This window comes from Castor canadensis, chromosome 1 (assembly GCF_047511655.1).
Source record: "Castor canadensis chromosome 1, mCasCan1.hap1v2, whole genome shotgun sequence".
In the NCBI taxonomy this organism is placed as follows: domain Eukaryota; kingdom Metazoa; phylum Chordata; class Mammalia; order Rodentia; family Castoridae; genus Castor; species Castor canadensis.
In genome coordinates, this window is record NC_133386.1 from 65,455,537 (window position 1) to 65,479,788 (window position 24,252).

The 24,252-nt window shown below is 35.5% G+C and overlaps 1 protein-coding gene across 1 annotated transcript in view; it reads right to left on the reverse strand.

Moving 5' to 3' along the window:
* Positions 1-12,540, reverse strand: part of Ufl1 (UFM1 specific ligase 1) — a 29,459-nt gene extending 16,919 nt beyond the window's left edge. Inside the window, exons 1-7 of the mRNA XM_020172410.2 lie at positions 12,386-12,540; positions 11,015-11,160; positions 9,070-9,098; positions 8,209-8,306; positions 7,584-7,698; positions 4,890-5,020; positions 1,711-1,769 (exon numbers count right to left, since the gene is read on the reverse strand). Coding sequence (XP_020027999.1) covers positions 1,711-1,769; positions 4,890-5,020; positions 7,584-7,698; positions 8,209-8,306; positions 9,070-9,098; positions 11,015-11,160; positions 12,386-12,462 — 655 coding nt within the window. The 5' untranslated portion in view covers positions 12,463-12,540. The remainder of the gene's footprint in view (positions 1-1,710; positions 1,770-4,889; positions 5,021-7,583; positions 7,699-8,208; positions 8,307-9,069; positions 9,099-11,014; positions 11,161-12,385) is intronic.
* Positions 12,541-24,252: the final 11,712 nt, after the last annotated feature.

Below are 24,252 nucleotides of genomic sequence, written 5' to 3' on the forward strand. Positions count from 1 at the left end.
GTGGCACAGAAGGGTTTATTTAAATTAGCTTTTAACGGAAATAAAAATTACCTCAGTATAAATTTCAGAATTTCAATCCTGAGTAAATTAGAATACATAAGAAAAGTCCATATTTCTAAACAGACAGCAATACGTGATTCTCAAATTAGTGACTATAAAGATCCATTCCACATTTTCAAAAAAGTTGTCAAGTTATCATTTATTACTTGAAGAATGTTACATTATATGAAATTATACCAACCCTCCATTCTACAGATCCCAGATACAACATAGTTTTAAATCTGTCTTATAATTTTAGGGCTGGTGGAGTGGCTCTCATAGTAGAGTGACTGCCTAGTAAGCATAAGGCCCTGATTTCAAACCCCAGTGCAACAAGAAAAAAATTTTTTAAATAGAAAATTCATATTCTGAAAAATGTAGTGAATGAAAATTAATTTTTAGTTCTATATCTTGAATTTCTTTTCCATTCTTAATTTTAATCTTTGTATTTGCACAGATATCTTGGTCAAAAGATTAAGTCATTAGTTTAAAAAAATACCTAGCAACACATTTAAAAGAAACCCTCAAAATCTCCTAAGAACTTCACAAACACACACATAAAATAGACAATAAAATAAGACTATTCTGGAGGTAACAGTAAGTCATATGAGAGTTAAGAATTCAGGGATTTTTTTATTGTTATAAACTCCTTATAACAATTTTGTTAGGGAACATGATTCACTTTCATGTTAGAAATATAGTAAAAATCCCTAGGAAACAAAGTAAAGAGAATTCTTAATCCTACAATTTTAACTCTATGTATATGCACAACAGTTTATATGTATATATATATATATATATACATATTTTCATTTTATACACACAATTATATATATGTAATGTAGTGTAATTTTTTTCATTCCACTCTTCTGGAGATACCTAATACTTAATATTTGGTAGGTACACCAAATAGATGCATGTATGAAAACTCTTAACACAGAAACTTTTTTTAAACAGGCAATTTTTAGGAACATTAAGTTTTAAAATTAAGTTGAAGCCAGACCAGGCAAATAGTTCATGAGAACCTATCTTGAAAAAAATCCATCACAAAAAAGGCTGGTGGAGTGGCTCAGTGTACGCCCTAAGTTCAAATCTCTGTACCACAAAAGAAAAAAAAAAAAATAGGAAAGAAAAAAATTAATTTAAAGAGTAAAAGACATTAAAATGATTAAGCTTTGAAATAACAGTTTATCAAGCAGTGCTATAGTGTAGATGCTGGCTGTTCCCTAAAGGTTCATGTATTAAAGGCTTGGTCCCCAGGGAGGTGGAGTTTTTAGGAATTGGGGCCTAATGGGAGGCCCTTAGGTCACTAGGGGTATGTCCTTGAAGGGGACTGTGTGACCCCAACCTCTTTCTCTCTGTTTTTGCTCCATGGTTCCTAATATAAACAGTTTTATTCTGCCACAGGCTCCCTATATTTGTCATCCTGCAATGACCACCAGAGACTCAAAGCAATGAGTATACCCCATCTTGAACTGGAATTCCAAAAATGTGAGGCAAAAATAAACCTTTTCTCTCTCTGTTTCTGTCTCTCTCTCTTTTTTTCCCCCAGCACTGGGAACTGAGGATCGAAACCAGGAACTTCCACATGCACACATACTAGGCAAGCACTCTTCCACTGACTGAGCTACACCCCCAGCCTGAAGGATATATAATTTAAATAAAACTTACAGTAAAGAAGCTGTTCCTGAAATCCATATTTTGAAATCAAAGAATTCACTGCTGTGGGCCTGTATGGAAAGTTAAAACAAGAAAAAGGTTGAAACTGATTCACTATGTACTTATATATGAATTTTAAAAAATAAGTAGGAGAATAAGGGTTGATGAAAAACACCAAGTAATTTAAAAGAAAAAAAATGACAACAAAACACTTACCAAATTATAAATCCCCAATCAGAATTATGCTATTGAAACACCAGGAAAATTAAATCTAACATCACACTCCAGGATCAAATTATAATATGATTCCATCAAATTTTCACTTCAGATTTCTGTAACACTTGACTTTGTTTTGCCTTTTACTGTATAGTCATCCCTTGGCACAGATGAGACATTGGTTCCAGGATTGCCCTCTATCCACAGTAAAATCTATGAATGCTCAAATCTCTTACATAAAATGGTATAGTATTTTCCTATAACTTGCATACCTTAAATCACCTCTAGATTATTTATAATTCCTAGTACAATGTATTACAAATGGTTGCAATTCTGAATTGTTTAGGAAATAATGAGAAAAAAGGGCTGTACATAATTGGTTTAGATCCAGTGTTTTTCCTGAATATTTTCAGTGCATGGATGAATCCATGGATATGGAACCCAGCTAAGGAGGGCAAACTGTAATTGTTTTACTTCATTCTGTTCTTTCTGTCTGAGAGGCTCTTTCCTCACTTGGGAATATTCAAATGAGTGCTACATCATTCCATTTTTGAAGAAAAATGAGACCATAGAAGTACTCAGAGATATTTGAGATATATTTCTACACTGAAGTGCATGGCTGACAGGGATCTATTTAAAATGTTCTTTTTTATCTATCAGTATTTTCTGTAACGACTATATAGATCTAAGGCATTTTAATGTAGTGTAATTTATGTATAAAAAATTCACTTGATTTTAAGCGTACAATTCAATGATCATAATAAAGTTTACAGATTTGTGTAACAAATCACTACAATGCAGCTTCAGGACACCTCTATTACCCAAAAAGTTCCTTGACTTTTGCTATTTCTAGATCCAGAAAATCATTTGTTTTCTGCCTCTATAAATTCATCTTTCTAGATATTCCACATAGATGGATTCAATAAGTGGTCTCCTATATATCTTTTGCATAGATGATGCTTTTGATGAAGTATGTATCAGTAGTGCACTCCTTTATACTGTTGAACAGCACTCCATTACACAGGTGTACCACATTTTATTCATATATTCATCAGTTGATACATTCAGATTGTTTCCAGTTTGAGCCTATTATAAATAACGTTCCAACGAACATCAGTGTTCGTGTCTTTGTGTGAGCATATTTGTGTGAGAGGGATGCTGGGGATTGATTTCAGGGCTTTGAGTATGCAAAGCAGGCAATCTACCATTGGGCTATATCCCTAACCCTGAATGTATGTTTTTATTTCTACTGGGGAAATTCTTATGAGTGTATTTGTTTACTATAATTTTTGTTCCTATTCACTTTAAGTCAAGGTTGGTCTATGTTTTTACTTTTATGCATATAATTAAAAGATTTTTAAGTAATTCCAACTTTTTAGTCCTCTACTGATTATTTAGAATCATGCAATTTTTTCTGTAACAAACTTGGGAAAGCAAAAACAATTATCTAAAAATGAACTGAATATTCAAAACTTAGGGATATTTAAAACTTACTTAGCAACTTTCAACTAAATTATTATTTTTTAACTTTTTTTGTGTGTGGATCAATTTGTTATTTTTCTTCTTTTTTTGTGATACTAGGGTTTGAACTCAGAGCCTTGAACTTGCTAGACAAGTACTCTATCACTTGAACCATGCCACCAGCCCTCAATTTATTAAATTGTTCTAGCCAAAATTTTCAGCCAAATTATCTAGAAATCCTAAACTACCTAAGTATATCCAGATGTTTCATGAGGTCTGCATATTATTGATATTACAGCAATAATTACAACCTTCTCATATTTTACTTGTATGTTTTCTTTCCTTTTACGTAAATGCATCCTTACAAAAGGTAGAAGGTTCCTTAAAGGAAGTTTAAAAAATAAAATGTTCTCTTGCAACTTATACAGAAATTTAAGTTATTTAAATATAAAAAAGAAAGAAGGAAGAAAATTATCCTATTTTGACTATAAGCTCTCCTTTCTGGTCTTCTAGTCTTTTGTACCCCTACCTAGTGCCTTGCATGTATTAGGTGCTCACTGAATGTCTACTGATTTGTTAAGTGACAAAAGCATCACTATCATGGCCATGTTAAAAAACAAAAAAAAACAGGATTTAAACTAACTGGAGTTAATTCTGCTGTAACTCAAATAAAAAAAAGATTAAAAAATACCCATTAAATTTAGAATCCACACAGGTGGCTGAGAAGTGACAAAAAAATCAGAAAGCTGAGACAGTAAATGTAGACCTCAGTCTAGAGAAGGTTCCATTGAAGGAAAGAAACAATCAGAACAGTACATGAAATAGAACACAGGGTTCAGAATTTGTGTTAAAACAAGAGAAATTTGGACATTTCAAATGCTGGTGGGACACAAACCCACTGAAATGAAGTCAGTGTCACAGAAGAGAGGTGATAACTGAGAATGTAGGTTTGCTGAATTTTATACTATAGTTTTTCATTTAGAGCCAAACACTTCAGAAATTCTTCTTAGAAAAGTAGCTTTTATTTTAGAAAAATTTTCTTTTTTAGAAAAGTAACATTCACATTCATTAGAATTGTAGACTCTTACTTGGTTAAAAAAAAAAAAAATCACCTAAAAATCATCCAGCTCTAGGCTAAGTCCAAAGAAGTTAGGTGACTTACATAGCTACTCAAAGTCATATAGTTGCTATGTGGTAAGAGCTATGAATGCAAATTCTTCTATTAACTGCAAGGTCTTTGCAAGACTTTAATATACTGATCTGGGAAGACTTACTAAACTGCATTCTGCAGAAGTACATATGGTATCATAAGAGTGGTGAAGATAGGGAGGAGAAGGAGACAGGAACTACATTGTGGGACTCTGGTATACCCATTCACAGAAAATCCCTTTCTATATGTTCAACAAACTGGGGTCCACAATGAGGTTTGTTTTTAAAAAGATTCAAGTGTTAGGAAAAAGATGAAAACCATGCCAAAGTAAGATACAAGTCTATATGCTTCAAAACACACTTACCGGGTAACTGCACTGAATAGACCTCGGATGCGTGCTTTATGGCGAGCCACAAAAGCTTCAGTAAAAATTACTCCTCTGTTATCAAGATCAATATGGCCATTGATAATCCTACCAAGTCGCTGAGTCAGTGCCTGGGGATAGAAATGTAAATTTTTATTAATTTTAAAGAAATATATGCATTTTTATAGTCCTATTCAATTCATGCTGCATGCTGATGTATTGATCACTTAACTGAGAAATTTCAACATAAATCATAAAATATATGAGCTTAAAATGAAGACTCAGGATCTAGGATACTTCATCATCTCATAGCAGAGCCAAGAAATGAGTCAAATTACTTATATGCTAAAAGGCTTAGCTACCATAATAGCTCTTGCTCATAGCTCTATTTCTAAAGTGAAATAAAATGACTGACTAACCACTTTTCTAGATATAGGCAGCTTCCAGTACATAGAGAGCCAAGACATACATATATGGGTCTCAGGGAAAACCCGATCTACAGCTTCAAGCACTAACACAGAGGAAAAATGTTATTTCAAAGTTAGCGAAATATAAGACCTGAATATGATCTTCTCTGACACAAACATAAACAAGTTATCTCTCCAGATTTAAACTGGCAGATGATATGGTTTCTTGGTAGCCTGCTTTCAAACTTGAGAAAGTATTTCTCCCTAGCTATACTTGTGGTAAGGTACATGTGAAATAAGTCTAGACATACTTCATATCCCAAAATAAATTAGATCTACTCAAATCAGTAGGTTGATATGGAAAAATGTTTTCAAACTTAATGAGCTTTTAGAATACTTCTTATAATATTCTGAAAATTACTGTGTTCTCTAAAAATAGTAAGAGGTATGTATTTCCAAAAAGTATTTAGGAACACAGTTTTATAAGAAATCATTTTAAACTGAACCTGATATTTTAAAAAAAGTGTTTTAAAATATACTGTTTGATGTTCTGTATTAAGTATATACTAATATATATACTCATGTAAAATGTTAAGGACTTAGGCTCCTAAAACAGTATGAAAAAGATCTATACTCTGAATGGCAACCAGGGAAGCTCATTCTCTTAATATGGGTGAGTAAATCTGAATTACAAATTAATCTCATGTGATTATGGTTTGGCAAGTTTTGTAAGTTGGATTTTTCTTAAAGTGATTTATATATAAAATGAGATTTGGCTTTTCCCTTATTTCATTACATACAGAACAAAACCATAATTGAGTGCCTCTATTATGCCAGACATTTCACTATACCTCACTGAATGAAGCCCAAGAAGGAGATGCAATTACTCTTACTTTACAGATATATAACTTGAGGCACAAAAGAGAGGAAATAGTCTTCCTAATGTCAAATAAATGAGAAGTAGCACAGACAGGATTCAAATTACAGTCTGTTTAACAACAAAGCCCATGAACTTTCCACTGCATCAGAGAGATTTCTATGATTCTAAAATTTTAAACTACTTTAAAAATAGAAAAGAACAAGGAAACACCTCTGCTTTCAGGTAATATTGTTACTATATTATAAATCAAGATATTTGTTTTGAGTATTAGCATAAGCACCTAAGGTTAAGAGAATACATGAGATTCCTTGGTTTTTCTTCCTGTCATTGAGAGGGGAAAACAGATGACATCAGAAGACATGGCACTATTGACATTTTTGATATTCTCTATTGTTACAATCTTTGCTAGTTATTTCTTAAAATATAGCTGGGCAACTGGAACTTTAGGTAGCTTGGCTAAAGTATTCTGTACAGCTGATATGGGAGCATTAAATAAATCAAAGCACCATGGTACACATGCTGTTGTATCAAGACAGTTGCAGAACTTACTCTATTAGTTGATTTAGGGTATGTTGTGGCTCAAGAGAATTGTAATCATTTTAAACAGCTCCTCAGAGTCATCAAGGTATACTAAGTACCCTCAAAATATAATGTTACAGCGTATATCAAATCATATACTTATAATAAATCACTTGATGATAAGAAAGCCTCAATATTAAGATTCTTTGTTTAACCTAAAAAACTAGCTAGCATTTGTTGCCCTTAATGCAGAGAAACTAAAGCAGATACCTTAAAGCAACTGAGGCCAATAGGAAAAGGGGACCAGGAACTAGAGAAAAGGTTAGATCAAAAAGAATTAACCTAGAAGGTAACACCCACGCACAGGAAATCAATGTGAGTCAATGCCCTGTATAGCTATCCTTATCTCAACCAGCAAAACCCCTTGTTCCTTCCTATTATTGCTTATACTCTCTCTACAACAAAATTAGAGATAAGGGCAAAATAGTTTCTGCTGGGTATTGAGGGGGGGGAGCGGGAGGGGGTGGAGTGGGTGGTAAGGGAGGGGGTGGGGGCAGGGGGGAGAAATGAACCAAGCCTTGTATGCACATATGAATAATAAAAATGAAAAAAACAAACAAACAAACAAACAAAAAAAAAGATTCTTTGTTTAAAATTCTTTATTAAAGGAGTAGAGCTTCTCTGCTCTGAGTTCGAACATCAGTACTGACAAAAAAAAAAGTACTTAAGCAACAACTTGCTCTAAACCAACATCAAACCCAACTTCATATTCTTTTTTTTACACCTAAAGTGCATTTTTACTTTAGGTAAATGATACATCAATAAAACAATGATGCAATTAAACAATTCTTTGTTAAAAAGGCACACTATACTGTTAAGAAAAAATACCTGTGTCAGAAAGTTTCCAGGAAGGTCATAGGTTTTACATAATTCTGATATGGTCACCTGACCACTTTCTTGCAATTTATCATTTACCTCTTCTGCTAATCGATCCAAATAGTTCCTTAGAGGAAAAAAAGAGAAAAAAACAATTTAAAATACTGCAGGAGTAGTTTATGCCTCAAAAGTACTGAATAGGGTACTAGTAGATGATATACAACATTTATTAGTCATAGTCTAAAACTTATTTTTTCCTTATCAATGTAACTAAATGTAGGTTCAATCAAATGATAAAGCTGAGGAATTTTTTCCTACCAATGGAAATTTTATACATTTTTCATTAATATTTTTGGAACAAATTTGCTTTCCAAGTAAAGATCATATAGGAAAAATTGCGAAAGTTTTGTTTTCAATTGGTTTATTAGGAGAAAAAAGTCAAGGTCTATATTATTTATGAGTACATAATTAGCACCCACTTTTTAAGTGGACTGATTCTTATAATGAAAATCAGCACTGTAAGAGCTCTAAACACAATGCCTAATGGGCCAGAAAGAGAGAAAAAGAAACAGAGAGAGAAAGAAGAAAAAGAATTAAGAAAGAAAGACAATAAAGTGCTTCTAAATATTGTACTTACTCATCTATCAGTTGTCCCAATACTAGCTGGACATGCTTTTCTGATTTAACAATGTCACCAATTCTACTTTCAATATGAGTCAGGTCCACATTAATTACCTAGAAAATATACAGAAATCATGTTAGCATTAATTTTGTATTGTTGCTTAAGTTTAAAAGTAAGAAATGTTTAGATCTACACATTTTAAGAAATTACATATTCTTCAGTGAGTTCTGAATTGATTTGAAATACTACTAAAAGCCATGAACAAATAAAAAACTAGGCATACTACTTATTTATTTTTAGTTCTACAAAGTTACATTTTTACTTGCTAGGATAATTTATATTAATATATATTATATTTATATTAGCAGACACTAACCATTTCATGTTTAGTGTAAAGTGTACCTTGGCAATCACATGTGCTATATTTTCTAAAAATATCTTCTATGTTTTTACTATTTCTCCATTATTTCCAGATACTAAAACTGAATAAAAATGAAACTAGTGATTTTTTTTCTCCCAAGATTGCATAAACCTTTTAGTTTTATAAAATGATTAACTACTGCGTTTATATGGCAAAGAATAAGCAAATTAAGAAAGAACAACTTATCAAATCAATTCAATACACTAGGATTTTAAAAACTATACAAAAATATTACAAAAATGACACAAATATTAGTGAATACTTTTTTATTAGCATAAATTAATTGTACAAGGGTTTCACTGTGATATTTCCATACACGCATATAATGTATTTTGATCAAATTTGCCTCTTTTATCACTCTTTCTTAGTTAGGGGATACTTTCAAAGGTAGTGAACAAATTCACAGAATTAAAAATTGAGAAATCAAAATAAAATTATATAAGTCTAAAATTTACCTGTTGTAGATCAACAATGTTTACTCGACCTTTAAAAAGAAGACATTTATTTCAAATTACATGTAAGTATATACCAGCCAGAGTATAAATTCTAAGAGACTTAAGTTCTGATCAGTCCAAGTCCTTCTATAAAGGATGTAGTGCCACAAAAATTTATGTCTACAAATGTAAATCATTCATTATGGCTGAAGCCATAGGCAATAATTTATTGTTGAAGTTGTTTTCATACATCAGACCAATTATGAGAATCAACTGATACACAGTTGCCTAGACATATGGAGGTATTCAATTCCCTTCACAACTCAGAACTTATCTACTATGGCTAAACAGATAGTGACAACTAAATTAAGAAGATTTTATTCAATTATTTGAAATTGAAAAGATTTCTATCTATCAGCAAAAATCTGTTAAATATTTCAAAATACAGTTCATATTTTATTAGTACTATGCAAGAAGATAATAAAACACACCAAGGTTACCCTCAATAACTTCTAATAAAGAGTTGTTTCAAGGGCCTGGCCTGGTGGCTTGTATCTGTAATCCCAGCTATTCAGCAGGATCACAGTTCTTAGTCAGCCTGGGCAAAAGTCAGGGAGAACCTAACTCAAAAAGAACAAGCTAGACATGTTAGTTCATTCCCGTAATCCCAGCTATGCAGGAGGTGGAAGCTGGAGGATTACAGCCTGAGGACTGCCCTGAACAAAAATTTGAGATCCTACATTAAAAATACGCTAAAGCAAAAAGGCCTAGAGGGGTGGTTCAAGCACAAGGCCCTGAGTTCAAACTCTAGTACCACCAAAAAAGGAAAACAAAAAAAGGAGCTGTTTCAAGTTGCTTCTCCTTTCATTGAATTGTGCTCAATTTACTTGTTTGCTGATAATATGATATGGGTATAATACCATACTACACTGAGTTACTTAATTTGAAAATAGTTACAAGTGTTTAAAAAAAAAAAGCATAGTACACGTGTATGTAAATGGAAAAATGAGATCTGTTGACACTATTCTAGGAATGGGGGTAAAGGGGATAATGGAGAATGATAGAGGAGTGAATTCAACTATGATATATGGTAAGAACTTTTGTAAATGTCACAATATACTCCCAGTACAACAACAACAACAACAACAAAAACCCCAGAAAAATAAAAGAAAGAACAAAGTATAATAATACAGCCTTGTTTTTTGGTTTTTCTTTTTTTGGTGGTGATACTGGGGTTTGAACTCTGGGCCTTATGCTTGCTAGACAGGTTCCCTACCACTTGAGCCATGCCACTCAGCCCTTTTTGCTTTCCTATTTTTTGAATAGAGTCTTGTATTTTGCCAGAGTAGGCCTGGACTGCAGTCCTCCTATTTATGCTTCCAATGTAGCCTGGATGAGAAATGTGTGCCACCACACACAGCTTTTAGTGGCTGAGATAGAGTCTCTCAAACTCTTTGCCAGAGCTGGCCTCGAATGGCATTCCTTCCTTCCTCCTGACTTTTGTCCCAAGTAGCTAGGATTACAGAGGTAAGCCACCATGTCTGGCCAGCCTTAATTTTTGAGAACCTACAATCTTTTTAAAAATCTCTGCTCTCTCCGGGTCATGAAATTAATGAATTATGAAGATAAACAATATACATATAACTGAAAATTATAAAAATACTATTTTGTTAAGTGATAACGCTTGAGTTCATTTAAATTATATGACCATGTGTGGATGAACCTAGTAAAAAATAAGGCTGATTACCAAGTTAACAATTGAGAAGAGGGTTACAGCTCAGTGGTAGAGTTTGCCTAGCATGCACCAGGTCCTGGATTTGATCCCCAACACTGAAGGAGAAAAAAAGAAATTATGGAGAAGAATGTCCTATATCCTCCATATAATTAATTACTTAATTATGATTTTCAGGTTTTTTTCCTCCTTTCAAAATTCCAGGTGAGAGAAAGCAGGGAACAAATTACTTACCACCTCGGACGTGTAGCTCATCTCTCATTTCTTTACTAATTTGGGCTGGAGTAATATATTCCTTTCCATCAAGTGTGTGAACTACTTCTAGTTGTTTCTGAGCAATCAATTTATTCACAATCTCAATGCAGTTCCTCTCTGACAACCTGTGGGAAAGAAGAAAAAATTTTAAGAGTGTACTTGATGTACTGGTGCTCAATAAAATTAACACAATATATGACAACAGGCTTTCAAAAAGTTTTAGTAAAGAGTTGCTAACTTACATTACAAAATCACTCTCAGTAGTCTAACAATGCTAATTCTATAAGGTAAAGAACTTGAGAGTAAGCAAGTTTACAACCATAAATAATTTACTTAGTTGATACAAATCGTTTGACTACAGACTTCACGTGTGCTCTCTTCTAGGCCTGCTTCCAGACTTCAAATTTGAATAGAAAATTGAGAACATGAATTTAGGTAGAGAAATCCCTGCCATACACATAATTCATTTTTCATTTAAACAAAATTTTCTTTTAAATTCATGAAGTTGCTGCCCTCACTCCCTCCTTGTGTTCTTCACAAAAGGGAATCTGGCCTTGTAAAACCATAATTGCTACTGTGTGACCCACACACTTACTGTGTCCTAGATTTTGGCTTATGTTTTTGCTTTTTGACTTTGTGTGTGTGTCTATGTTTGTTTTTGTACCTCTCATTGCTACAAAACACAGCAAGGGACTGCTGTCTCTGGGTCCATAAGAAATATCACCGGTAAGAACTAGTTTTCAGATAAAAAGAATTGCATTACTATTTTAATACGTAATGCCTATGTGTGATGTATGTGCAGACACACATATACATAATTCTATAGTTCTACTATGCTGAAGAGGACAGCTGCGTTATTCCAGACACTTCCCCCAGTTTCATGGGTTTGCAGAGGACGTCAGTAGCCTGGAGTCCCTAAAAATGATAGATGGCGTCATGGATCTCCTTAGGTCTATTAAAGTAGGCAAAAACCAAACCAAACCAAAACAAAAAAAACCCCCCAAAACTTAAAGGATTAATATGCTACTTGCACAGTACCATATTTTGGGTTAGGAAGTGGTGTAAACAGGCAAGGCCGCCATAGCGACTCCGTGGCGGGTGGGCGGCGATCAGAGGGACACTAAAGGCATCACCGGGATCAGAGGGACACTTGGCTGGGATCACCCGGCCAAGCTGCAGCCGGGACGGGGCCGAGGGCTCAGCACTCTGAGAATGACGAAGTTAAGAGGCCACAAGAGTGGACAAGGGTTGCGGAAGGAGGTCTGGGTTTCAGGGCCTAAAGTATCAATTCCACGTGTATCCACCCAGGGCCTAACTTGGGCTCCGCAATGGACAGGGAGGGTCCAGCACCTCTGCGTGGCCTCTGCGAACTGCGCCCGCTGGAAGTCAGCCGCCAACCGCCTAATCTCTTCCCAGGCGTCCGCCATCGCGGCTTGTGCACCCAGTTACGGAGGCGTTGCAGACACGTCAGCTCACAGCCTGCGTGAGCGGGGCGGGGCGGACGGGCCGCGCGGAGGGACAACAGACTCCGCCCCCGACGTCGTCGTCAGACGCGCGGCGCGCCGCAGGAGCCGGCCCCGCCCCCATGCGCCAGCCCCGCCCCCTGCCCGGGTGCGTGCTGGGCACCCTAGGAGAGGGGCGGGGCAGGGTGGGGTGGTGCTCAGGGCCGGCAGGAGAGTTAGTAAGGCATTGCTTCATATCCTGTTTCTGCAGAATGATAATTAAAGTAACTGTTTTTATTTTTTCTCTTCTCCATTTGGTTTTTGGAGGTAGGGGCGGGAAAATGTGTCTGTGCCTGCAGTTGGCATGCCCAGTTCTTTCTCTGGCTGTTATTAACTGCTGACTTTTTACTTGCACCCTTAGCGCAGTACCTTTTGAGAGACAGGTGGGACACATTTACTCAAGGTAATCACTGTTTTTTGTTTTGTTTTGTAAAAAAATGAATACATTTGGATATCATACTGATGTGGGATTGCTTTGCAGTGTCCTAGAGCCTTTCGTATTGCTCTTATGGGGAAAATTAGGTACATCAAATGAGGAAGTGTATATGGCTTGCACGGAATTGGGGAAGCAAGGGGATTTTAGTTCTGCTTCTCTACATCGAGATTATTAAAGAGTAGATATTTACCCTGGATTACCTTTCTCTTTTCATTTTACTTTTAAACTCACTCTTCACTTAAAATTTTTTTTTCTCCCCCTTTTAATCAGAAGCCATTTTTATGGAGTTAGTAAAGCAGTTATTTTAGTTCCTTTCCCATCTAAGTTTGTTATTCTGGATAACTCGCATCCGGTGCCTTAAATATATTTGTCTACTAAAGCTCCCGGCTTTATTCAAAACAGAGAGCTCAGTCATAACGCCAGTGGTTCTAGTAGACATCGTTTCAAACAAGCAGAAATACTTATTCATAAAACACCACTGACGCATGGAGTACAGTGTTGGACAAGGCAGACAAGTCTCCCCATAACTAATCGAAAATCAAATGAATTAGATAAAAAAGTAAGTACTTCCAATGAAGTGTGTAACAGTAGTAATTGTATAGTGGTGACCACTTGGCATCTAGACTGTCACCTCCTACATCCTCTGTAGTTGCACACAGGTAGAATAGTTTGTGCCTCCAACCTTTCAAGACTCCATTTTTTGGGGGGATGCTTGTTCCTTTCTTAATTCCCTTTCTTCTTATATTACTTTATAACATATTCTTCCATGGTTTCCCAGCTTAAGTAAAACACTTTAACAAAATCTTTTAACTCCCATGGACAATTATGCTGTATGTTATGTCCCCACAGTTCTTTATTCAGATATCTCTAATAGCAAATAAAATTGTATTGTAATTTATTTACTTACTGCATCTCTTAATAGTGGAGCTCCTAGCATTTAGCATGATAAGTAGTACATAGCACTGACACATTCTGTAAATGTTTGTTAATGTAAATGTTTTGTCAGTATCGATGTTTTGGTGCAGAATTACACTGTAGAACAATAGATTGCTTTTCATGATTATGTTTTCTGGAAACTCCACTATGTCCAGTAAGGTAGTCACAAGTTACATGAGGCTTTTAATTTTTTAATTATTAAATAAAATTGAAAAAATAATCTGTCAGTTGTTTTACCTACATTTCAAGTGTTCAATAGTCATATTGGGGTTATGGATTTTGTATGGAGACAGTATACAAAACATTTTCATCTTTTTTATTTTTATTATCATATTATTGTGCTGAGGGTACATTGTGACATTTATAGAATTTCTTATAATTTATCATAGTTGAATTTGCCCATTTCATTATTCTCCTTTACCTCTCTCTCCTCCATTTCTGGAATAGTTCCAACATGTCTCACTGTTCCATTTTCATACATAAGTACAGAATATTTCCACCATATTCATCCTCCTAACCCTTTCTTTATATCCTCCCCCATCCCACTGGTACAACCCCTGGACAAGACCTGTTTTACCCTCCTGTTCTCCATTTTCATTTTCATCTTTTATCCCAGAAAACTTTATTGTTTAGCTCTGACTGACCTAGACCTTTGATAAGGATTCACATTTATTTAGACTCTGTGATCATGTGACTTAAACTATCTCCACCTAGCAACCACATAGTCCCACTGCATTTTCAGTTACTTTGAGTGAGGAACAATGTTTTGAATGGGGGATGTTTCAGTTTTGGTAACATGACATCACGTAGCAGAGTTTTAAGCAATATAGTGCATGATTGAACTAACAGTAAAAAGCCTAAGTCGTTATTTTATAGGAGATGGAAGATTCCACTGAGGAACAAGCTTTGTGTAGATTTTAGAAATAGAGGTTGTATTCTCTACAAAAATTTTCTAATAGCTGTGGTTTTGTCTGTAAACTGAAGTTGAATTTTGACATATAGATTAGGTGCAGATAACTGGCATTGTCTTCAGTTATGCTAGATACATGACTGATACATTCTCACTCATTTCTAATTTTGTTTTAGTTGGTGCATAAAATGTAAACATTATATGTAATAATAGAATACCATACGATGTTTCAATACATGTATACATTGTGTAACGTTTAAGTCATGCTAATCTGTCTCATCATTCATCTATTAGTTTTTGATGGTAAAAACATTTTTGATGGTAAAAATATTTTTGATGGTAAGCATCTATTAGTTTTGATGGTAAAAACATTCAACATTCTTTCTTCTAGATTTTTAAGGTATAACGTACATAGTTATTATCTATAGTCCTCCTACTGTGTAATAGCACAGCAGAGCTTTTACTCCCATCTACATAGCTTAGTATCCACTGACCAGCCTTTCCCCATCCCTCTCTCTCCCTGTTCTTCCTGGCTTCAGGAACCACATTGCATTCTTATGTTCTGTGGGGTTAATGTATTAAGATCCTACATGTGAATGAGATGATGTAGTACTTGTCCTTCTGAGCTTGGTTTAATGCACTAAACATAAGGATCTCCAGTTCTACCCATGTTGTTGGATTTCAATCTTTTTAGAGATGAATAAGATTCCTTGATGTATACCAACCCACTTTCCTTTATCCATCCATCAGTTAATGGACACTTAGTTTCTTTCCTTTTCTTGGCTATTTTGAACAGTGCCACAATAAACATGAGAGTACAGATGTTGCCACAATATTAAATGTGGAGGTTAATAAAAACTTCTACCTTCTCTAATGTAATGTAATGGGTTCATGGAGTGAGCTTTTTCTCACTCCTGTTACTACTGAACCTATCTGGGCCTAACTGGAGGCAACAGGAGGTGCAGAAAGGACACAGGATAGACAAACAAACAGAAAGTTGGGGCCAGGGGTGCTGGGCACTCAGATGGAAATGCACAGCAGCCTTATTGCTTCTTTTCTCTATTATTCTCTTCATTTACTTTGCTTCTTTTCTCTATTATTCTCTTCATTTACTTTGCTTCTTTTCTCTATTTTTATTCTTTAAGGCCTTACTCCTTCACAATTCTTTAAAACCTTACTCCTTACTGTTTACAATTCTTTCCTTAAAACCTTGCTTCTAAAGTCTTCTTTTCTGTTCTTTCAAGTCTCTTTCCTTAGACTGGCTCTGTCCCATGTTTTCTCTTAGCTGTTCTTTAGCTAAGAAAAGTCTTTACCCCCAGACATGAACTGTCCCATGTTCTCTCTTTAGCTTTTCTTAAAGTCTTGGTGCTCAGCCTTGCACTGTCCCATGTTCTCTTTAGGTTTTCTAAAGCCTATGTATAAAGCTCTCAGTGCAGACTTTCTATTGACCCCTCTTTAGCAATTCCCCTTTAGCAATTCTCCTTCAGCAATTCATTTCCCTTCAGCAATTCCCCCCTGTAGCAATCCTCCCTTCAGCAATTCTCCCTTCAGCAATTCTACCTCAGCCATTCATTGTCCCCCTTCAGCAATCTCACTCCAGAACTTTCCCGTCAGCCAAAAACCCCCTATCAAAAAGCCTCCCCCATCCAAAAGCCTCCCTTCATGCAAAAGCCTCCTTCAGGGAATCTTTTATGCCCAGTGGTAAACAAGAAGGTGGACGAATAGTTCTTGGGGAGGGCATGACATTATAATGAGGAGCCTGCATTCCTGCTTCTCTGAACATAAACAATTTAGGAAAAGCAGCTGAGCTGCATCTCGCCTTCTCACTCTTTTCTGTGGCTGGGGCTGAGCCAAATCTTAGCCTACAGATTATTTGACATAAATATCTTAGGAAAAACAGCTGCTCTGGATCTTACTCTAACCTTCTTCTGTGGCTGGGGCTGTGCCAATCTCAGCCTGCAGAATATTGAGTACAACTGTGCTTATGTCCTCATAGGCTTCTCCTACTCCACTCCCCACAGGTTCTCTGATACAATAGCAAATGTGATCTTATAAGTTCCACTACCACAAACTTTTTTAAAAAATAAAATTTCAAGCATTATCCCCTTGTCTACTAGAAGAGTAAAATAGTAAAATTTGAAGTATTTTCTCCAACTCAAGTAATGTGCTAATTGGCTTTCCATCACTGTGACAAAATACATGAGATAAACAGTTCAGAGGAAAGATGCATTTTTTGGCTCATGGATTCAGAGATTACAGTCTATGGTGGCTGGCCTCATTGCTTTGGGCTTAGAGCAAAGCAGATCATGGTCACAGAAGTGTGTAGTTCAGAGGCTGCTCCCATTGTGGCAGCTTGGAGGGAAAAGGGAAAGGGAGAAGAAGATTCCAAGGATAAGATATACCCTTCAGTGGTACACCCCCCAATCACACACTTCCGCCAACTAGACTTCACCTCCTAATAACACATTCAGGGCCAGGTATAGAGAAACACACCTATATCCCAGGAGGATAGAGGTTCAAGATCAGCCCCAGTGAAGTTAGCAAGAGACCCAATCTGAAAAGCACACTAAAAGCAAAAGGATTGGAGGTATGGTTCAAGTGGTATACTGTTAGTTTAGCTGGCAACAGACCCTGAGTTCAAAATACCCAGTAGCATACACACAAAAACCTGTTCAGCAATATCCCACAAACTATGTATTTATTTAGTTAACAAATATATCAATGGATTAACACACTGATGAGCTTAGTGCCATCATGATTCAATTACCTCCCAATAGTGCCTGAAGCTGGGGACTGAGTCTTTAATGACTCAGTGAGAACATTCTAGATTCAAACTATAATAAATAGGAAAATGAAGCAATTGCAAGTGAGGGTTGTCAAACAAATCAGTATTTACTATTTGTCATATAGAGAAATTTAAAAGACATAGATAGTGTTAATTGTATCACTGACAGTCTATCTTGATTAAGGATTTAAAAATTATCTTAATCCTACCATCACATATGGTAGTAAAAACCTATACATAGGAAGCACCAGTCATTCAGGAAATTACCATGATTCATGAGTGGAATGAGACTTTTTGCAAAAGTCATTGAAAAAGATAAAGTAATTGGAAAAGGAAAAATGTCTGTAGGAAGAAATAGTTAACAATACCTCTACAAAGCAAGGAGAATAAAAATTAGATAATGATCATGACTATTGGCAGCTAAGAAGTTGTGAATCTCCTGAGAACCAGGAGCACTAAGATCTGAAGGAAGAAGAAGTTTGGTGTCCCAGCTCAAACAGAAAATTTATTCTTCCTCCATATCTTTATTCTATTCAGACCTGCAAGGGATTGGATCATGCTCTCCCACATTGGTGACAGTATCTTCATTTCCCATCCAAATGCTAATATCTTCTGGGAACACCCTAACAGTTATACCTGGATATGATGTTTCACCAGCTATCTGGATATCCCTTAACCCAATAAATATGATACATAAAACTAGTCATCACAGAAGTACTACCTCAGGATCCATTAAGAATACCTGGGGGTAAACTGGGCATAATGGCACATGCCTGTAATTCCAGCACTTGGAAGGCAGACACTGGAGGATCATGAGTTTGAGGCCACCCTCTGCTACAAAGTGAGTTCCAGGCCAGCCTGTGGTACATAGTGAGACTCTCTATCAACAAAAACAAAACAAACAAAAAGAGAAACTGAAACTATGGAGCTAGGAGTGTCACTCAGTGGTAGCATGTATAAGACCCTGGGTTCAATCCTCCAGCACTTCAACAGGAGCAGAAACAATAACTGGAATCAGAGCAAAGATAGACCTGATCAGGCACTGAGTTGAAAAAACATAAATCATGAAAAGAAGACATTGATAATGTTGATGATGGAGGGAGCAAGACCCACAGGCGTCATAGAATGAGAATATCAGGCTATGAATGACTCCTTAATTCATCCTTACTAATGGCCTTCGTGATGCAGAAATAATTGCTCTGCAAACCCCCTGGCAGATTAGTTCGTTTTTGCTTCAACCTTTAAGTGACAAAATGTTCCTTTCTTTGCAAGGTAGATTAATCTATTTTGTACAGATCTGTTCAAAATCCCTTCTTTGTACTAAAGCAAGATCTGTTTCCCTGTAGCTTTTGTGTGCTTTCCTTGGGTAAAATACAGAATGACTGTAATACATCTTTTCAGTGACAGCTCTCCAAATACATGAAGCATGTCTCTCCTGTTTTCTTTTTCCAAGTTAAAAATCCCAGACACTTCAAGTATATTTCCTGATAAGATTTTCAGACCTCTTAATTTCCTGGACACCAAATCAGGATAGCATAGTTGAACACTGCTTTTCAAATGTCAATATTACAGAATGATGTCCACGTGGAATTTAGGATTTTATACATAGTCTGGCCACAGCAAAGGATAGTAAGAGTAATTTTACTAGATATTTTGCCTCTGTTAATTGGACTCTTGGCTTGAATTGAGCTGGTAATGAACTGTATTTGGCTGGTGTTTATCTAAATTGCTGTACCTGAACAAATTAATTTTGTTGATAAATTTTACCTTGTTGGCATTAATCTAGTCATTCATTTACCCATTTCTTATTTTAACAGTTTTTGAGGTCTATCTACTGTGTGGCCGTCTTTGTGTCACACCCTGGGAATACTGTGGAGAATAGGTAGTTCTAACTTGTTGAGATTATTTCAAAAATTATATCTGGCATTTCACTTTGTTATTTATGCCATCACCTGTCATTATATATTTGATTAATATCATTATACCCCTTTAAGTGCATTACAAATTGATTAAGGAAGAATGAAATTTTATATATATATATATATATATTCCTATGATAGGCTAGTAATCCTGATTCATTAGGATCCTAGATTTAAAAAAAATAGCGCTAGAGGATATGTAGCTGACTGATTTGCTTCTTTTATAGTAGAGAGTTAAGACAAACTTTTGTGAAATGCAAATCAAAACTACATTGAGATTCCATCTCACTCCAGTCAGAATGGGTATCTTTAAGGAAACAAGCAATAAATCCTGGGAAGGATTGGCAGGGGGGAAAGGAGCTCTCATATAATCTTTCTGGGAATGTAAATTAGTGCAGCCACTATAGAAATCAGTACGGAGGTTCCTCAAAAACTAAAACTACAATTATCATATCATCTGATGAAATCAGTCCTGGGTATATAGCCAAAGGAATGTAAGATGAATGGATATGCAACTATTTGTTTTGTAATATACTCATGTTTATAGCAATTTTGTTCACAATAGTCAAACTATGGAATCAGCCCAGGTGTCCAACAACCAATACATATATGAAGAATATGTGGCATATATACACAATAAAGTATTATGGTATTTATGATTGCATAAAGAAGAATGAAATTATATTGTTTGCAGGAAAATGAATGGAAATGGAAATCATCATATTAATAACCCAGACAGAGAAAGACAAATATCACATGTTCTCTCTTACATGATGAATCTAGACCAAAAATTGTTTTTTATAAAAGATTCATACAAGTGTAAAATTGGGGACTGTTTAGAGGTAGGAGCAATGAGAAGGGAAGGGTGAAAAGAGAGGGTGAAGGGGGACTGAGTATGATCAAAGTGATTTAAATGCATGCATGAAAATAGAATGAAAGCCAAGAAAATTGTTTTAAAAGGGGTTATGGGGGCATAATAAAGAAGGCGAATTTGATCAAAGTACATTACATGCATGTATGGAAATATCACAATGAAACTACTTTGAACAATTAATATACACTGGGTATCTACCCAAAGGTACTGTAAGTCAGGATACAATAGAAATGCCTGTACACTTATGTACATCGCAGTACTATTCACATAGCCAAGTTTTGGAAACAGTTCAGATGCCCTACAACTGCTGAATGGACCAAGAAAATGTAGTATATATACACAATGAAGTTTTACTAAACCATAAGGAATAATGACATGTGACTTGAAGGCAAATGGATGCAATTGGAGGACATCATGTTAAGTGAAGTAAGCCAGGCTCAGAGAATCAAAGGCCACATGTTTTCTCACATATGTGGAAGATAGATCCAAAAGATAAACAAATACACAAAAATAAGCATGATAATATACAAACTCATAAGGAGTACATTTGCAGTAGTGGATCTACTCTATAGAACATAGGGAAAGAAGGAAAGGAAAAGAAAATGATAGCACATCAGAAATATTGCAAAGCAAAACATCTATGAAGGTAGTGAATATAAGGATATGTGTTGAACGCTGTTGAAAAATGGGAGGTGAGAGGTAAAGGGGTAAGGGAGAGTAATGGAAGGGGTTGGAATGAACCAAAGTAAAGTAAGCCCACAGTGGGGGTACATTGAGGAAACCCTTTGAACATCAACTCAAATATTAATAACAAAAAACAGGACTGTAAAATCAGTACAGTATGTATGAGAGGGTACAAATGAGGGGGGGGAGAGTGAATGAAGGAGATTAATGTAACAGTGTATGGTTGATGGATTTCATATACTTATATGAAACTGAACAATGAAACCTCTTGCAATTGTTTTAAATGGGGCATGATGGGGTGGTGGACAAATGATGGGGGTGATGAAACTAATGTACAATGTAAGCCTAATCAGAATTGTCATTATGAATCCCCTCCTGTTTAATGAATACATCATTCTAAAAAATATACACTAATAAAAAGACATACTTTGAGTATGATTGTCTTAAATACCATACTTCTCTTTTCATTCAAGGGTAATATGACAGAATGCTTTCTAGTTTATAGTGTTTCAAAACTTAACCTCAAGGAAGTGATGCTGGTTGTTAGTAATTACCATTTTCTTAATATACCCCTATATAAAGATGCCTTTTCAATAATTTGTTTTAGAATGTTTCTTGCTTTCTTATATTTTCCTTTTCCTCCTCCTTCCAAAGTAAGGTTTAAAAGTAGCTTCTGATATTTTTATGTTTTCTTGAGGGTTAAAGAGTAGGTTCTGCTTGTTGTCACCTTCAGCTTTCACTAGTAAAGCAACTACCAGCATCACTTTTGGGTTACATCATTTTATCATTTTGTATATATCTTTGTAGTCTGGCCTATAGAATCAAATCCATGTAAATATTTTTAAAGCATAAAAGTATCTTATACCTCTACTTATTCTTCACTAGTGTTACTTATGATTTATAGTCAGGATTTCATTTTAGTACCACATCTTTCTGAAAATGGTGCTGTAAATATATTTTTTTCTGAAAGTACCAAGTATTCTTTTGTTTCCAAGGGAACAACTTCTATATTAGGTTTTTCTGTTATTTTTCATTTCCCTCACAATGCTGGATTCACAAAGTCAGATTCGTTAGCTCTAGGCATCACTTGCTTTCCTGTGTACTTCTACAGTATAACTCTTAGGCACAATGACAAAGAGGCATATCCACGAAGGAACAAGTTAGTGTTCTTGTCAGTTCTTGTCAGTGTTTGGGTCCCTTTCTCAGAGGAGCTGAAAATTATCCTATTTCATCAACAAAATGTGATTTAAAGGGATATATTGTCAGCTTGTATTATTGCTGTGGCAGTAATGTGTCAGTTAAGCTAACAGTCATAGGAACACATTCTAAAAAAATATAGAGTATCTATGCTTCATGCCAAACAAGGAAAAACCCAGACCAGCTCAAATCTCTAGAACAACTTGTACCCTCCTTACCTTTTATACCATCTCCTTTCACTATCGTTTTCCTTCACTTTTTCCACCTTCTCCTCTTTTTCCTCCCTGTATTAGTTATTAACCACATTAGTAAGATGATATATTGCAAAGACATTGTGCACTTGTAGCAGATAACATATGGTGGCAGCAGCAGTGACAACAGCTGAAAGGTGTCAAGAGCTACAGTTAGCATTCTTAACATTCATCTTCCTAGATTCCATTCTGAGAAAATCGTTTCTGAAAGAAAGATTGGACTAAGCCCCTGGAAATGACAATATCAAGGGTAGTTAGCATCTATCTTAGTTCATGTGAAAGATAAAAGTGTCTTTAGATATATAGATTCACAAGCTATGCTATTTCAGACTTTCAAAGCAATTTGTGTATTTTATTCATTTCTTTCTTTGAATCATAAAATGTGTGCTTGTATATTAAGAGATCAATTTTGTTTATTAGGGAGGTATTATTGCTGATGCCTGCTAATGTACACCACAGCAGTTATTTCTGTGTGATTTTTGCATAGACTAGACATTTATTGTCTTGCTTGACATCTGTTTGACCATAATTATTCCAATTGATTTCACAGGGTCAGAAAATGCACAGTACAAAAGCCAATACTCTTTCTTGAGGTACCTAGGTTAGACCACTAATCAATTATGGCATTTGTCTTGCTAAGCCAGGAAACAACTTCAGAATCTTTCTCAAACAATGTTCCAGCCAACTACTAACAATACATCAGAGTTGGCACTTCTACAAAATATATTTGCCATTCCAGAGCAAGGCCATATGTCTCAGAAATAGCATCTTGTAGAGAACTCTGGACAGTGCCAAAATAAATATAAGGGTCACTGGTGGAAAATGTCAGTAATCTCTCTGAATGGGGAATAGTTCCAGGAATGTCAGATAGAGATTCTATTTTCTCAGAAGCTAGGGATTAAAAGGAAATTAATTCTGGCTTGGGCTTGAGGTAAGTACTTTACCACTTGCACACCTCCAGCCATGATGTACCATTTTTTTGACTATTGTGAATAATGTTGTAGTGAATGTGGGAGTGCAGGTATGTCATTAAGATCCTGGTTTCATTTATTTTGTGTGTATACCCAGAAGTGCTATTGCTGGATCATGTGGTGGTACCAACATTATTGATATAGAACTAACTACTCCATCAAGCACAATTAGAATGTAATCAGGTGCAGAGAAATACAAATAAGAAAAGAAAATCAAGATTAGAACAAAATACAGTGCAGATATTTAGGCTATAGAATTAGCTCAATCATTTACTTAATAAATGTTTATTAAGCACCTGTTCTAAGCATAGGGCATACATGAATATTTAAGATAGCCCCAGTTGTTATCTCATGAGATGACATTATAGTTGTAAAACTCTTGTCCTAAATATAGCATTAGACAGAGAAAATGCAAGCAAGCAAACAGATATATTCATTACAAGATTTTCATTGACCAGTAGGTTAAAAGTAGTCCTCGGGGGAAGCAAAGATTTTTGCAGATGCACCAAATAATTTTCCTACAGTAGATGTCATAATTAACTTGATAAAGCCGTTTCTTCTAGCCTCCAATGATGAAAGTTGAGAATATGAGAATGAAGTGCATCTGAGAGTAGCATATAAACTGTGTTTTGGGAAAAGAAAAGTATAATCCATTTGTCACCAGTATTATGGGACTGTGATTCCAAAAGAGAGTTACATTCCTTTTTCATATTAAAATGTTCATTGGGTAAGCCCCTACTGATCCTTTAGAA